General features: G+C 44.5%; 1 protein-coding gene across 8 annotated transcripts in view; it reads right to left on the reverse strand.

Moving 5' to 3' along the window:
• LOC121503372 (transient receptor potential cation channel subfamily M member 4-like) overlaps window positions 1-16,134 on the reverse strand; it is an 85,071-nt gene that overhangs the window by 7,799 nt on the left and 61,138 nt on the right. For 7 of the 8 annotated variants that reach the window (XM_041777736.1, XM_041777738.1, XM_041777735.1 and 4 more), the window contains 6 exons: window positions 10,043-10,158; window positions 9,598-9,730; window positions 9,154-9,328; window positions 7,037-7,202; window positions 6,767-6,948; window positions 40-172 (listed from right to left, as the gene is read on the reverse strand). In XM_041777736.1, coding sequence (XP_041633670.1) covers window positions 40-172; window positions 6,767-6,948; window positions 7,037-7,202; window positions 9,154-9,328; window positions 9,598-9,730; window positions 10,043-10,158 — 905 coding nt within the window. The remainder of the gene's footprint in view (window positions 1-39; window positions 173-6,766; window positions 6,949-7,036; window positions 7,203-9,153; window positions 9,329-9,597; window positions 9,731-10,042; window positions 10,159-16,134) is intronic. The other variant, XM_041777742.1, reaches the window with a different exon arrangement.

Genomic DNA, 16,134 nt, shown 5'->3' on the forward strand with positions numbered 1-16,134 from the left:
GGGGGACTGCAGGGAGGTCTAACAGCAGATGGGTCTTACCTGACTGATGTGGATCTGAGTTGGGCCGAGTCGCTCTCTCTCTGCTTCTTGTTCTGAGGTGAAAGCAGGTTTTCTTTCTGGTTGGCCTCCCACCTGTAGAGCCGGCTTGCCTTCTTCTTCTCCAGGTCCAGTGCTAAGGACAGAGGACAGAGCTGACCCAGGACTCGGACCAGAAATCCTATAGTTCTTTTTAGGTCCCTCCAAGCCGGCTCAGACTAAACCATGTTTTTGGTGGTTTATGATGGAACCATGTCAGACAAGGTGACTAAAGTCCTGATCCTGGCCACACTAACAGACTGATCCTGACCTCTCATCGTATGCTGGTGTCCCCACAGTCTCTGAGACTGTGAGAGTTCACAGGTCATCAGGGGGCGGGGTAAAAAACTGTCAGTCACTCTATAGCAGAAGCGCTCTGAGTGACTGTAGCATCTTTAGCTTGTTAAAGAGGGAAACAACAAACCAGAAACAACTACACAGACTCTTAGCTTATGGACTGGTACCAGGGATTGAGCAGCTTGTTTCTTCTATTTGAGAGTTTTACTTCATTTTGAACTCGAGTTCTTACTCATGCTACCAAGCTGTCATCGGCAGCACAGCTGAATAAATTTTATTTATAAAACATTAACACCACCCAAGTTAAGTCTTGGCCTGAACAGCAGGTGATTGGCTCAATGCCATGACACGCCTGGGCCCGCCCTAAGGCTATAAATCATCATCCGAGCTCATTCAGCCCGCTGCTTACTTTGGTCACACCACCTTCCCTGGATACTTGCTAGCTTGTGATTTTTGTCTGGACTGCTCCAGCATGGACAGCCTAGCCTTTGTTCGAGTGACGAAAATTCATCTTGGATCCCTGTAGAGGTGGCCTTCTTCAGCGACACAACGGTGGGACAGAGTTAGCTATTCAATAGCCAGTCCACCAGTTGCCTAGCATAACGTAGGGCTACGAGTTTCTAAGGTTAGCATGACAGATACTACAAAGAAGCGCTGCTCCCAGTGCGGGAGGCACACGGCGGGAAAGCACAGACACGAGAAATGTGACTTCTGTCTGGGACATGAATATGCAGAGCTATCTTTAAGCGACCCCTTTTTCTGCCTCGTATGCTCCTGACTCCCTCTCACCACACTCCATCATCAAGCTCAGCTATTTGGTCCCGCCACGGCCAGCACAGCTCTCCTCGAGCCTGCTAGCCCATGGGCGGATGCTGACTTCCCGCCCCTCTGTCCCTCTGACACACCTGCAGGCCAGCTCTCTCCTTCAGTCGATGGGAAATCTCTGCAGCACGAGGAGCTTGCCCAATTTCATGCCGGTGAATGGGCATCCATTACAGGAGAGGAGGAATATGGTGAAGAGGATGGAGATGGCACCAGTGAGGACCATGGTGAAGAGGAGATACTCAGCGGTGAGGGAGGCTCTGCGGGGACGGGGTCTAAGGACCCCTTCCACAAGGAGTTTATGGAGGTGATGTCCCGAGTGGTGGCTAAGCTGGGGATACAATGGCAGGACCCCCTGGCACGCCCCTCTTCAATGCTCAGCAGAACATTTTTTCAGAGTTCGGTGCTACACCCAGCCCGCTGAAACAGATTCCACGTTGTGAAGATATCAAGCAACAGCTAAGGGGTGCGCCGCACCAAACAAGAGCCCCCATTCAGGCTTTTTCAGGATGGTCCTCTGTTGTCTCAGAACCGGAGTTGGGCTACCAGAATATGCCACCTGTGGAGGAGTATGTGGCCTCCCACCTCTCTTCTTCATCCCGCAAGCCTCAGCTTCCCTCCAAGGCTTGCCAGCTCACGGCAGAGAAATCCTACAAAGGCCACCATGACTAATAACCTGGCCATCCTGTAAGCTTACCAGGCCTGCCTCCTGTGTGACCTGGAGGGTAAGGCCACGGCAAAGACCTATAGAGAAAGCTAGAGTTCTCACCCGCACTAGACCCTGGCAACACATCACTCCGACCCTCATCCACCTCCATTGGCTCCCTATCAAGTCCCGTATCAACTACAAAGTCCTCCTCCTCACGTACAAATCTCTTCATGCTCTGGCTCCCCAGTACCTTTCTGATCTCCTCCATCCATACACACCATCCCGCAACCTTCCATCTTCAGACACCGGCCTACCTTCCATGCCCAAAACCAAACTCCGAACCTATGGAGACAGAGCCTTCAGTGCTGCAGCCCCCACCCTCTGGAACACTCTTCCTGCAGACATTCGTAGCGCTCCATCTCTGGACATTTTCAAAAAACGTCTGAAGCACCACCTGTTCACCACAGCCTACAGTCTTCACTAAACCACCCTTACACTCATCCTACCCTCACATAGTTTGTCCATGTCTATGTGTTCCTGTAAAGCGTCTTTGGGTTTCTTGAAAAGGCGCTATATAAATTCAAGATATTATTATTATTAATATTATTATTATACAGAGCTCAGAAAGGCTACTGACTTCTTCCTGAGCATGATTACATGTGCCACTCAGGACGACGGGAGAATTATGGGCTTCTCGGTGGTCACCTATTGCCATCTGGGGCTAAATCTCACCCAGATGTCCAACTGGGAGGAAAAGAGGCTCCTAAATGCCCCTGTTTCCACTATGGGCTTATTTGGTCCTGTGATACAAGATATTACGCACAAGTTTGAAAGACAACAAAAGATTCTGTGGCTTTAAAATCTCTGATGCCTCATCGCTCCTGTGAGCCCTTATCAGCTGACCGTACATGTCCTGCCCAGCCCAGTAGGAGATATCACCCGGACCAGCACTCCGTGAGCTCCTCCTGGTCCCGGGAAAGGCCCCACTAGACAGAGGTTAATCAGACTGACTAGTGCTCCATTCCGCAGAGCTGGCTCCCATACCCTCTGCACTAGCAACAGCAGCCCAGCCAGGCGAGCAGAGGGAGAAAGCCACGGAGGACCTAGTTACCACCTGTGGGGGAGAGGGGAAGATATATGGCCCTCTGCTGTTAGGTCGCACAGTCCCACAGCAGCCAGGTGTATTAAAGCGAAAGTTAGTGCTGCAGTGTCCCTTGCCAGTGAAAACTGCTCGGCACACTCAGTCCCTAAGTAGCACCCTCACATTTCCCCCTACAGTCCCTCCCCAAAAGCACATCTGTCTACTCATTCGCCAGGTGAGGGAGGCAGAGTGCAATACAGGTTGCTACCACAGATATATCCTGATCCCAAAGAAGGACGGATCAAGACGCCCCATTTTAGATTTGAGAAATCTGAACAAGTCACTGAGAAAGATGCCGTTCCGTATGTTGACACAACGCCATCTGTTCAAAACGATCAGGCGGTCGGACTATTTCACATCGGTAGATCTGAAAGACGCATCTGAAAAACACAGGAAATATCTGAGATTTGCTTTTCAAGGAAAAGCTTACAAGTTTTGTGTACTCCCTTTCGGCCTCTCTCTGAGCCCTTGGACATGCACCATTTGTGTGAACGCAGCGCTGGCACCTCTGCGCGCAAAGGGAATAAGAATTTACTGTTATCTCGATGACTTGCTCATAGTGGCAGAGTCGAGGAACATGGCCATTACGCACACCAAAGCGGAGTCAGATCACCTTCTAAAACTGGGTTTCTTAATAAACTGGAACAAAAATTGTCTGGTACCCAAACAGGTGACAACATCTTTGGGTCTGGTGATGAATTCCCGGTCAATGCGAGTGCGCCTGTCTCGGGACAAACAGCTGCGTATTCAAAGAACAGCACGGACTCTGTGCCAGAGTCACACAGTCTCAGCATGTCAGTGTATGGTGATGTTGGGACTGATGGCTGCAGCATCATCAGTTATTCCAATCGGTTTGCTGCTCATGCAACCTCTTTAAAGTTGGTTCATCAGTCAGTGTGTAAATCCGGTGAAAGACCGTCACTGCAGGCTGGTGAATACACAGCAGTGTCATCAAACACTGACAGCCTGGGCCAGCCAGCGCCGGCTGACAGCCAGTGTCCAGATGGGTCGGTGTCTCTCAGGGTGGTCATAAAGCCCAACGCATCCTTATGGGGATGGGGCATGGTGTGCGATGGCCGGGCAGGAAATTGACCATGGGCAGTGCAGCTAAAGTGCCACATAAACGTACTAGAGCTGGAAGCAGTCCGCCAGGCTCTAGTATGCTTTATGGGAAAGATAGAGGGTCAATGTGTTGATACGCTCGGACAACACTGCCACAGTATCGTACATAAACAGACAGGGACTTCCAGTTAGAGAGGTGAATGGAGTAGACGTGCTGAGCGAGTGCTCTGGTAAATTCCACTTTTTCACAACACCTCGGCCCTCTATCTTTTATACCTGAACAAAATTTCCTAGCTCATCAACTCAACACCCTTTTAAGTAATTCTTGCCATATTCCTAATTGCTTGGTGACGAGACACTGCCATCTGCGCCAGACATCGACAGAGCCCACCTTACCCTTAACACTTAATCAGACCCTGGGCAGCGACCGCGGCCAGTGATTCTCTGCCTGCATCGGTATCAGACGAAGGATCTCCTGATCAGAGAGGCGCGGCTGAGAGGGAAACTTGTCTTTCGCGGTCACCAGATCCGAATCGTGAAGGATTACAGCCCTGAAGTTGCCAGCCAGCGGGCAGAATACAGGGGTGTCATGGCAGAACTCTACAAACTGGGACTAAAACCTGCTCTGCTATATCCAGCCCAACTTTGTCTCACACTGTCCAGCGGAGACAGAAAATGGATAAACAGACAAGGGGGTGTCCACTCTCCAGCTCTGAACCAAGTGGCAACACAGGTGCACTTGTGGGCGCAAAGACACTTACTATCCCTGTCAGTGGCACACATTTGAGCTGATTCAGCTGAATCAGGGATCAGACCTCCTATCGAGGGGCAGTCCTCACCCAGCATAGTGGAGCCTGCACACTCAAGTGGTGGAGAAGATTTGGACTTGGTTCTGCCTGGCAAGCATGGATCTGTTGGCATCGCGGCTCTCAAGGCACTGCCCGTACCCTCCTTTAGGGCACAACGCATTGGCACACCCTTGGCCAAGAGAAAGACTGTATGCTTTTCCCCCATTTCCACTTATCCAACAGGTTCTGGACTGAGTGAGGGAAGCCAGGCTGCAGGTCATCTTGGTAACGCCACATCGGCCATCACAGATGTGGTTTGCTGACCTACGACAATGGCACAGTGGACCCCTTGGGCACTCCCGGTGCCTGCGGATCTCCTATCCCTGGCGAGAGGAGAGATTTTCCATCCCTTGCCACACAAGTGGCACCTACTAGGTGAGGGTTTACCTTTAACAGTGGTAGAAACGATACAGAGTGCTAGGGCTCCATCTACTTGTTCTCTGTATGCATATAGATGGCAAGCTTTTACACGTTGGTGTACAGAACGCAATGAAGATCCCATATACTGTGGTATAGGGATAATTCTGTGTTTCTTACAGGGCTTGCTAAAAAAAGGTGTATCCCCTTCTTCCCTCAAAGTCTACTTGGCTGCAATTTCTGCCTGCCATGTAGATAAAGAGGGAAAGTCTGTGGGGTGACACTCCTTGACGTCACGGTTTATTAAGGGTGCTCGCCATCTGCGTCCGCTGTTAGATGTGTGTTTCCCAGATGGGATTTGGTTATGGTGCTGGAAGGGCTCTCTGTGCCCCCGTTCAAACCCATTGAAACGGTTGATTTAAAATATTTATCTTTGAAGACGGCATTATTATTAGCCCTATCCATGGCGAAGAGAGTCAGTGAATTGACTGCATTATCAGTGCAGCCATCGTGTCTGAATTTTTCAGCTGACAAGTGGCACGTTACGCAGCTGCCTAACCCATCTTATCAGTCAAAGCGCATTGAGGTTGGTTTTAAAGCTATGCTGGTGGATCTGGGGGCATTTTACCCCCCTCCCTTTGCTTCAGCAGAAGAGGAGTGATTGCACAGACTATGCGCCTTTCTCACCAGCTGTTTGTGCGCTACGGGTCTCAGTCCCAAGGTAGGGCTTTATCCAATGAGCGTTTGTCTCGATGGATAGTGGAGGCTATAGAACTAGCCTATTCCTCTTTGGGGAAGGATTCCCCAGAGGATCTGAAGGCACATTCCACTCGGGGTGTTTCTACCTCATGGGCGCTTTTACACAGTGTGTCTGTAGAAGACGTGTGTGCGGCTGCTTCATGGTCAATTCCGCACACTTTTGTGAGATGAGTCTGGATGTGTCAAACGCGTCATTTGCACACATTGTATTGTCTGCAGCCAGACACTGAAACGTTTTGGCATTGGCAACTACTGGTATGGGCTATGCGCTTTTGTTACAGATAACATTGAGTTTCCATGGTTCCCATGTTTCCTTGACCACTGGTCAAGAGGGTTGCACGTGGCTGTGTCCTCTTATGGCCAGCAAGGATGGCGGTATTCGTTGTAGCATGAGAAGAACTCTCGTTCTTCAATCATAAAACCTGGGTTGTAGCACAACCCCTACATTTTGATTATTCAGGTATTTGATTATGTGACTTGTTGATTATTGTTTGGTGAAAACGGGGCAGATACTATAAGATTTTTCTCCTTTCTGCTACTTTTCCTTCAAAGTGGAAGATTTTACGTTGAATATTAACGGTTTTGTTTTACTGAATGAACTAATCGTGTAAATAAATCAAATTTCAGCTGAAGCGGCTAAATTCAGAGAAACTCTAGAACAGTCTGGTGTGGAGAATCTTTGGGCTGCACTCGGCAGAACCAACATAAAATTGGTGGTAACCTCTGACCTTCCTTATGTCTGATATAACATCTCACCAGGGTACTGTCTGTGGGATGATGGGATGTCTCGGATGAATCTCTTGATGAACAGATGGAGGTGTGAGATGATGATGAAGGGCGGGGCTAAGTAGGGCCTTGAGTAGTACTCCATGATCAGGTTGTAGCGCAGATATTTCCAGTGGATGTCACTGCGCTCCTGGACTACGGTAAAGGTGTAGCTGTGGACAGAGAGATTAAACCTGATCATGCCTCAGAGAAAACATCAGCCAATCACTGCTAGAGAAGGAGATGATCTGAATGTCTCACCTGAACATGGCGATGAGCAGGTTAACCAGCACGATGTTGGTGAACAGCAGGTAGATGATGTAGAGGATGATGACCAGCCAGTTAGCGTACGTGTTCGGACACGGCTCATGCCCGGCCTCGATCAGCGTGGCGTTGGTCGTACATTTACCTTCCTCCTGTACACCAGCTGGATGAAACAAGGAGAATTAAAACACCAGAGGATCTGTGCTGAATATTTAGCATGTATTCAGAGGTCACACATTATGCAAAATCCACTTTTTCAGACTTTTCTAGAAAATCTGTGCCCCTGGTCTGTCCACAATCCCCCCAAGAATGAGAACTCCCTTCTGCCTTCCTTTCCTGATCCTCCTCTCAGATCAGGAGAGCCACATCCATTTCCTGAAAGGGGCGGAGTCAGACAGCTCATTAACATTTAAAGCCACAGACACAGAAACAGTTGGTTCTGAGCAGGGCTGAAACTGAGGGTTTTTTAGACATGCAGACATCAATACTGGAGTGTTTTTACAGCAACAAACTCCACAGGCATGTTTTGGGGACCTCTGAGACGATATAAACTTGTCTTAAAGGGTAAAATATGTGACCTTTAAATATGACAAACAGCTGGAGTCCAGTACACATGGTGTCCAGTTAAAATGTGACCCCATTCGACATTATTATGCAAATTGGATTTTAGTGTCATAAACATTCCTTTTTTTCTTTTTCAGTTAAACTCATGGATGGTTTTGTGTCTCAGAGCTCCATGGATCACTGAAATCAATCTCAGACACCTGTGATCATTAGTTTACCAGGTGAGCCCAGTTAAAGGAAAACTACTGAAGAAGGACGTTCCACATTATTAAGCAGGCCACAGGTTTCAGCAATATGGGAAAGAAAAAGGATCTCTGCTGCTGAAAAGTGTCAAATAGTGTAATGCCTTGGACAAGGAATGAAAACATGAGATATTTAGGACAACTTCACTACTGTGAAGAAAGTAGTGTCTGATTCAGAGCACAGACGGGTTCCTGCAGATAAAGACATAATGAGGAAGGTTTCTGACAGACAAATACATCAGATTCAGAGAGCAGATGCTAAAATGCCATTACAAAGCAGCAAACAGGTATTTGAAGCTGCTGGTGCCTCTGGAGTCCCACCAACCTCAAGGTGTAGGATCCTCCAGAGGCTTGCAGTCGTGTATAAACCTACTATTCAGCCCCCCCTAACCAATGCTCACAAGCAGAAACGGTTGCAGTGGGCCCAGAAATACATGAAGACTCATTTTCAAACAGTCTTGTTGACTGATGAGTGCCGTGCAACCCTGGATGGTCCAGATGGAGGAGTAGTGGATGGTTGGTGGATGGCCACCATGTCCCAACGAGGCTGTGATGTCAGCAAGGAGGGGGTGGAGTCATGTTCTGGGCCAGATTCCTGAGGAGAGAGCTGATAGGCCCCTTTAGTGTCCCTGAAGGTGTGAAAATGACCTCAGCAAAGTATCTAGAGTTTCTGACTGACCAATTTCTTCCATGGTACAAAAAGAAGAACCGTGCCTTCTGTAGCAAAATGATCTTCATGCATGACAATGCTCCATCTCATGCTGCAAAGAATCCCTCTGTGTCATTGGCTGCTATGGGCATAAAAGGAGAGAAACTCATGGTGTGGCCCCCATCCTCCCCTGACCTTTAACCCTACTGAGAACCTTTGGAGCATCCTCAAGCTAAAGATCTATGAGGGTGGGAGGCAGTTCACATCAGAACAGCAGCTCTGGGAGGATATTCTGACATCCTGCAAAGAAATTCAAGCAGAAACTCTCCAAAAACTCAGAAGTTCAACGGATGAAGAATAGTGAAGGTGATATCAGAGAAGGGCTCCTATGTTAACATGGACTTGGCCTGTTCAGATGTTTTTTTTTTTGTTGTTTTTTTTAAATTGAAATAGCTTTGATTTCAGTAAATATGGCCACCAAGGCTCTTCTGGCAGTGATCTAATTGATACCGTTACATCTCTACCAGGAAGTGAAAGGGTAAAAGGGTGAAGGTGTGCAACCCTCAGGCAGCAGTTCTAGTCTGACTTTTCTTCCCCATGTTGACAGTGGTAAACAAAAACTCCCGGTTCCAGACAGATTTAAGGTTGAAGTATCTCACCGTCCATATTAATGTCGGGAAACTGTCCAAAAATGTACATGTATGGTTGGTAGAAGACTTGATTCAAGATCCGTATTGGACTGGGATCGTAGGAGTAAAGCAGCGCCTTATTGGCTACTCCATATGCAATGAGCCACACGGCGAGGAAGAAGAGGAAGAAGAAGAGGTCCTTCATCTGGAGGAGAAAGAGACGAGAGAAGCATCACTGCAGACATCATTTTAAATATGCCTACCTAAAGCCTCTTTAAGGCCAGCTCAGACTACACACCATGGTACCATGCCAGACTACGCTACAATAACCTTGTCTGGAGCACCAGTGCTACAACACTAGCCTCTGTAGCAGAGGCAAAAACAGCTGACTTGCAGCCCTGGTCAAATATCTCGTTTCTATGACTGAAGCTGCTGCCGTCCTGTTGTCTGGTCAGTATTTTTGAGTTTTCTTACCATCCGTCGCACCATGACGATCTTTGGTCCCAGCACTCTGTGGATGGAGAAGATGTGAAGCAGTCTAACGGTGAAGACTACGAAGTCTAGGGCCATCATCGCTCGACCAACCTTATATGACCAGGAGAACATTCTGAAAACACAGTAGTGCACATCAGGTCAAACTTATCAGGTACACCACCCTAAATCAGGTTGGGCTCTTTTAGATCTTTGTGGCATAGATTCAACAAGGTGCTGAAACATTTCTCACAGAATTGAGTCCAAGCTGACCTAATACCATCACGCTGCTGTTGGATGTACAGTATATGATAATTATTGGATTCACAAACCCTGATCTAAACACTGAAGCCAGTAAAGTATTTGGCAGCAGGAGAAACATTTTTCAGTTTCAATACTTTGACTGCAGGTTCTCTTCTGATTCATGTGTGCGTGTCTGAGGTCTGACCTGCAGCAGAGAGCGAGCAGGAAAAGAAAGATTGCGGTGAGGTCAATCTTGTTCCAGTCATCCATGATGTAGATCTTTATCTTCCGAGTCGTACTCTTACCACCCTCCCAGAACATCTGTGAAGAAGAGAAAATGTCCACTTCTTTAATGTTGGCTTTCACAGGTCAACCATCCGATGGCTGAACACTGAAGGTGTGTGAGATTTCTGGGTACACCAGACCAGGGCTGACTTTTCTGATTTAATGTACTATCAGAAAAGATCTGTAGAAAGTCTGGGTGGGCTGCACTGATGTTTAACTCATTGAGTGCCATTGACGTATATATTTGTCATTTAAAAACCAATGCTTAAATGCCATTGACGTATATCTACATCAAAGTGTTTTTTCAGCGGCTGGCAGAAGGGGGCGCTCTCACGCTCCCTGTGAGTAATTTTGGGGCTTCTGGGATACGTAGTCAGAACACGCACGAGTCATTAACTCAAACAGACAGAAATCAGCGCGGCCATTCATCTGCCTTGGCCGGCCAAGAGGCCGCCAGGTCTCCCCCGTGCGTCGGAGAGAAAAGCCAGCTTGATACACACATCGATGACACGTCAGAGACAGACTTTTTTGACCCAGACTGATGAATGGCTGCTGAGTTAGCAGAGCGGATCTTGACTTCTGTCCCAGAGCGATGGAGGTAAGTTAACGTTATATATTACATATATAATCCATATAACATATTTTATATTACTTCTGTAATTTTCAGGCAGTGCCAGAGGACACGCAAGCAGGAGAGGACGTGGGCATATCGGGGGGGGTCCCGTGGAGGCTGTCCAGTTGTAGGCTGTTTTTTTTTTGTACTTTGTATTTATTTTACAATAAAATAACATTTATAATACATTTTTTCAGATGTCTTTTATATCATTTAAGGTAAATTTTAACATTTAAATCACTGTTTTGCTTGACAGACTCTCTTTCACAAAAATGCATTTTTCATGTGAAACTAGCCTCTATTCAACTTAAAATAAATAAAGAACGGAACAAGGTGCAAACGGTTTTTTCCATGATGAAATAGAGGGTTTGCTCTTTCATTTAAGCTATTCTGTGTTTTCAGAGTCATGGTACAAAATATTCTGTGGGTCTTCAAAGATGACTTAAAATGGCCAAAAACGCTGGCACAAGGCACTCAATCAGTTAAGAGGGTAACCTAGTAGCCTGTGTAGTCAAATCCATTCAGGCCTGCAGCTTTTGAGAATTCCTTTGGATTTCTAAGGAGGGGGCTTCCTGTCATGGAGGAGTCAAACCTGACACTTCTGATTAAAGACAGATCTCTGGAGGCAATCGCCTTGAAAGTTGCTGATTTCTGATTGGATGGCAGTGGATAACAGCCATCATGGTGACTACATGAGTGCTGAGCAAAGCTGCACACTCCACACCTTAAGAACTTTGGATCATAAACCCTAACACCGGCTCTCTGGATGCTTCCTATCTCTGGACAAACAACAAAACCAGATGGTGGTCGTAAATACCTTGTTTCCTCTGCAGAACTGCGACAAGAATGACTCCATATCTCAAGAAGACATTCTCTTAGATAGGAAAAATGAAGTATGACATAATTTCTGTTCCTGTAACATTTAAAATGGCTGGGAAATGAATTTTCACTTTTAATCTAAAAATTCTTCCACGGAGCAACAGTGCCATCTAATGTCCAGTCGTGGTCACCACACGGCTCCATGGGACCGACCTCAAAGTGCTTTTATGTGTCAGTTATGATGTTATTCATGTTTAACTGTATAGCATTCAACTGATGTGACATTAAGCACCACCTGTCCTCAGCCGTACTAGTGAACTTTTACCGCTGTGCGATCCTGACCAGCTGTGTCACCGTCTGGTACGGGAACTGCTCTGTTTCAGGCCGCAAGGCGCTACAGCGGGTAGTGAAAACCGCCCAACGCATCACGAGGACTCCTCTTACAGCAATTGAGGACATCCAGAGAGAACACTGTCTGCGTCACCTTGCAGCATCCTTAAGGACTCCTCTCACCCTGCCCATGGACTGTTTGCCCCTCTGCCCTCCAGCAGGTGCTTCAGGAGCCTCTGGACGAGGACCAGCAGACTGAGGAACAGTCTCTTCCCAAGAGCCGTCTCTCTCTTGAACTCTGCCCCCCGCTGACCCCCCCATTCCCTGTTGGACCCCCACACTGACCCCCACCATCCCCTGCTAGACCGCCCCCCCTCCCTGCTGATCATGCTCTTACATGACTGTCACACCTCTGTATAATATTTCCATAGTATTTAAATCTGTATAGAATGTTCCTATCTGTAACACGTCTTTAATCTGTATATATATCCATATAAACATATATGTATATGTTTATTGCACCATAACATATTCTGTATTATATTCTTTGGCATATAATATCCTGAAAATACATATCTGTGCCCCATATACTCACCTCAATATCTGTAAATTATGTCTATAACAAACTATTTAATACATATCATAATTAAGTCATATATCTTTTTTTATATGTACATTTCTGTAAATACTACTACTTGCACTTGCTATTTATTGCACTTATTGCACTTCTGGTTAGATGCCAAACTGCATTTCGTTACCTTGTACTGTACTTGAGTAATGACAATAAAGTTGAATCTAATCTAATTATCCCACGATTTTAGAACCATTATGCTCTTCCTGCTTATACTGAATCATTAATTTGATGAAGAGTGGTTTGAGACATGACATTTGATCTCCCAGGAATTTGGGAGGTGTGGAACCCACCCCTACTTCTTGGTCCAGATGCAGTGTTTTCACGCACATGCACTTCTTCTATAGGACTCTTTCTTCACATGCTGGTGTCGTGCTGCTCTGCGTCCTTCTCCTTTCAGTCTCTGAGTCTCTGTCGGGAGAGATGTAAACTCTGTGGGCACGCCATCACTTCTGGTGTAAGTGTAGGGCTTTGTTTTGCTGCTAGTGATGGAGCGCTGGGCCACTACGTTCATACGCGCCGCCTCACGCTACCTCAGTAGGTAGCATCCAGTGGTCTACTGAATCAGGCAGTGTTCTGTTGCAGTGACTGGCAGTTGTTGTTAGCTTTTAAGCTAGCCAGGAGTTGTAGTTGAGACTGAGGTCTCTTCAACTTTTTTGGATTTTTCTTGATGTAAATTTCTTTTTCTTTCTCTCAGAGGTGTCCTGGACCATCTTCTTTGTTTTCACAGGTTTCAACAAATGTTGTCAACTTAATTGTGAAAAAACACCACAAGTCAAAAATATAACTCAAGAGTGCTTCTTTCTTGCTGCCAGTTGCTCTGGTTGCCTGGCAACAACACATGGAGACATATGTAGCATATTTGTGACAGGTGTAGCATATTAGTGACATATGTAGCATATTAGTGACAGGTGTAGCATATAAGTGACATATGTAGCATATTAGTGACAGGTGTAGCATATTAGTGACAGGTGTAGCATATTAGTGACATGTGTAGCATATTAGTGACATATGTAGCATATTAGTGACAGGTGTAGCATATTAGTGACATGTGTAGCATATTAGTGACATATGTAGCATATTAGTGACAGGTGTAGCATATTAGTCACATGTGTAGCATATTAGTGACATATGTAGCATATTAGTGACAGGTGTAGCATATTAGTGACATGTGTAGCATATTAGTGACATATGCAGCATATTAGTGACATGTGTAGCATATTAGTGACATATGTAGCATATTAGTGACAGGTGTAGCATATTAGTGACATGTGTAGCATATTAGTGACATATGCAGCATATTAGTGACATATGCAGCATATTAGTGACATGTGTAGCATATTAGTGACATATGTAGCATATTAGTGACAGGTGTAGCATATTAGTGACAGGTGTAGCATATTAGTGACATGTGTAGCATATTAGTGACATATGCAGCATATTAGTGACATGTGTAGCATATTAGTGACATATGTAGCATATTAGTGACAGGTGTAGCATATTAGTGACATATGTAGCATATTAGTGACAGGTGTAGCATATTAGTGACATGTGTAGCATATTAGTGACAGGTGTAGCATATTAGTGACAGGTGTAGCATATTAGTGACAGGTGTAGCATATTAGTGACATGTGTAGCATATTAGTGACATATGCAGCATATTAGTGACATGTGTAGCATATAAGTGACATATGTAGCATATTAGTGACAGGTGTAGCATATTAGTGACATGTGTAGCATATTAGTGACATATGTAGCATATTAGTGACAGGTGTAGCATATTAGTGACATGTGTAGCATATTAGTGACATATGCAGCATATTAGTGACATGTGTAGCATATAAGTGACATATGTAGCATATTAGTGACATTTGTAGCATATTAGTGATATATGTAGCATATTAGTGACATACGTATCATATTAATGACATGTGTAGCATATTAGTGGCATATGTAGCATACGAGTGACATGTGTAGCATATTAGTGACATATGTAGCATATTAGTGACATGTGTAGCATATTAGTGACAGATGTAGCATATTAGTGACATATGTAGCATATTAATGACATGTGTAGCATATTAGTGGCATATGTAGCATACGAGTGACATGTGTAGCATATTAGTGACATACGTAGCATATTAGTGACATGTGTAGCATATTAGTGACAGATGTAGCATATTAGTGACATATGTAGCATATTAGTCACATATGTAGCATATTAGTGACAGGTGTAGCATATTAGCTACATATGTAGCATATTAGTGACAGTTGTAGCATATTAGTGACATGTGTAGCATATTAGTGATATATGTAGCATATTTGTGACATTTGTAGCATATTAGTGATATATGTAGCATATTAGAGCTATATGCAGCATATTAGTCACATGTGTAGCATATTAGTGACATATCTAGCATATTAGTGACATGTGCAGCATATTAGTGACATACGTATCATATTAATGACATGTGTGGCATATGAGTGGCATATGTAGCATACGAGTGACACATGTAGCATATTTGTGACAAATGTATTATATTAGTGGAGTGTAGAATATTAGTGACATGTGTAGCATGTAAGTAAAATATGTTGCATATTAGTGACATATGTAGCATATTAGTGATATATGTAGCATATTAGTGATATATGTAGCATATTTGTGACATTTGTAGCATATTAGTGACATATGTAGCATATTTGTGACATTTGTAGCATATTAGTGACATATGTAGCATATGAGTGACAGGTGTAGCATATTAGTGATATATGTAGCATATTAGTGATATATGTAGCATATTAGTGATATATGTAGCATATTTGTGACATTTGTAGCATATTAGTGACATATGTAGCATATTAGTGACATGTGTAGCATATTAGTGATATATGTAGCATATTTGTGACATTTGTAGCATATTAGTGACATATGTAGCATATTAGTGACATATGTAGCATATTAGTGACATATGTAGCATATTAGTGACGGGTGTAGCATATTAGTGACATATGTAGCATATGAGTGACAGGTGTGGCATATTAGTGATATATGTAGCATATTAGTGATATATGTAGCATATTAGTGATATATGTAGCATATTTGTGACATTTGTAGCATATTAGTGACATATGTAGCATATTAGTGACATGTGTAGCATATTAGTGATATATGTAGCATATTTGTGACATTTGTAGCATATTAGTGATATATGCAGCATATTAGTGATATATGTAGCATATTAGTGATATATGTAGCATATTTGTGACATTTGTAGCATATGAGTGACATATGTAGCATATTAGTGACAAATGTACTATATTAGTGATATATGTAGCATATTAGTGACATATGTAGCATGTAAGTAAAATATGCAGCATATTAGAGACATGTGTAGCATATTAGTGATATATGCAGCATATCAGTGACATGTGTAGCATATGAGTGGCATATGTAGCATATGAGTGACACATGTAGCATATTAGTGACAAATGTACTATATTAGTGGAGTGTAGCATATTAGTGACATATGTAGCATGTATGTAAAATATGTAGCATATTAGTGACATGTGTAGCATATTAGTGACATGTGTAGCATGTATGTAAAATATGTAGCATATT

The sequence above is a fragment of the Cheilinus undulatus genome, linkage group 21, assembly GCF_018320785.1.
Source record: "Cheilinus undulatus linkage group 21, ASM1832078v1, whole genome shotgun sequence".
Classification (NCBI taxonomy): Eukaryota; Metazoa; Chordata; class Actinopteri; order Labriformes; family Labridae; genus Cheilinus; species Cheilinus undulatus.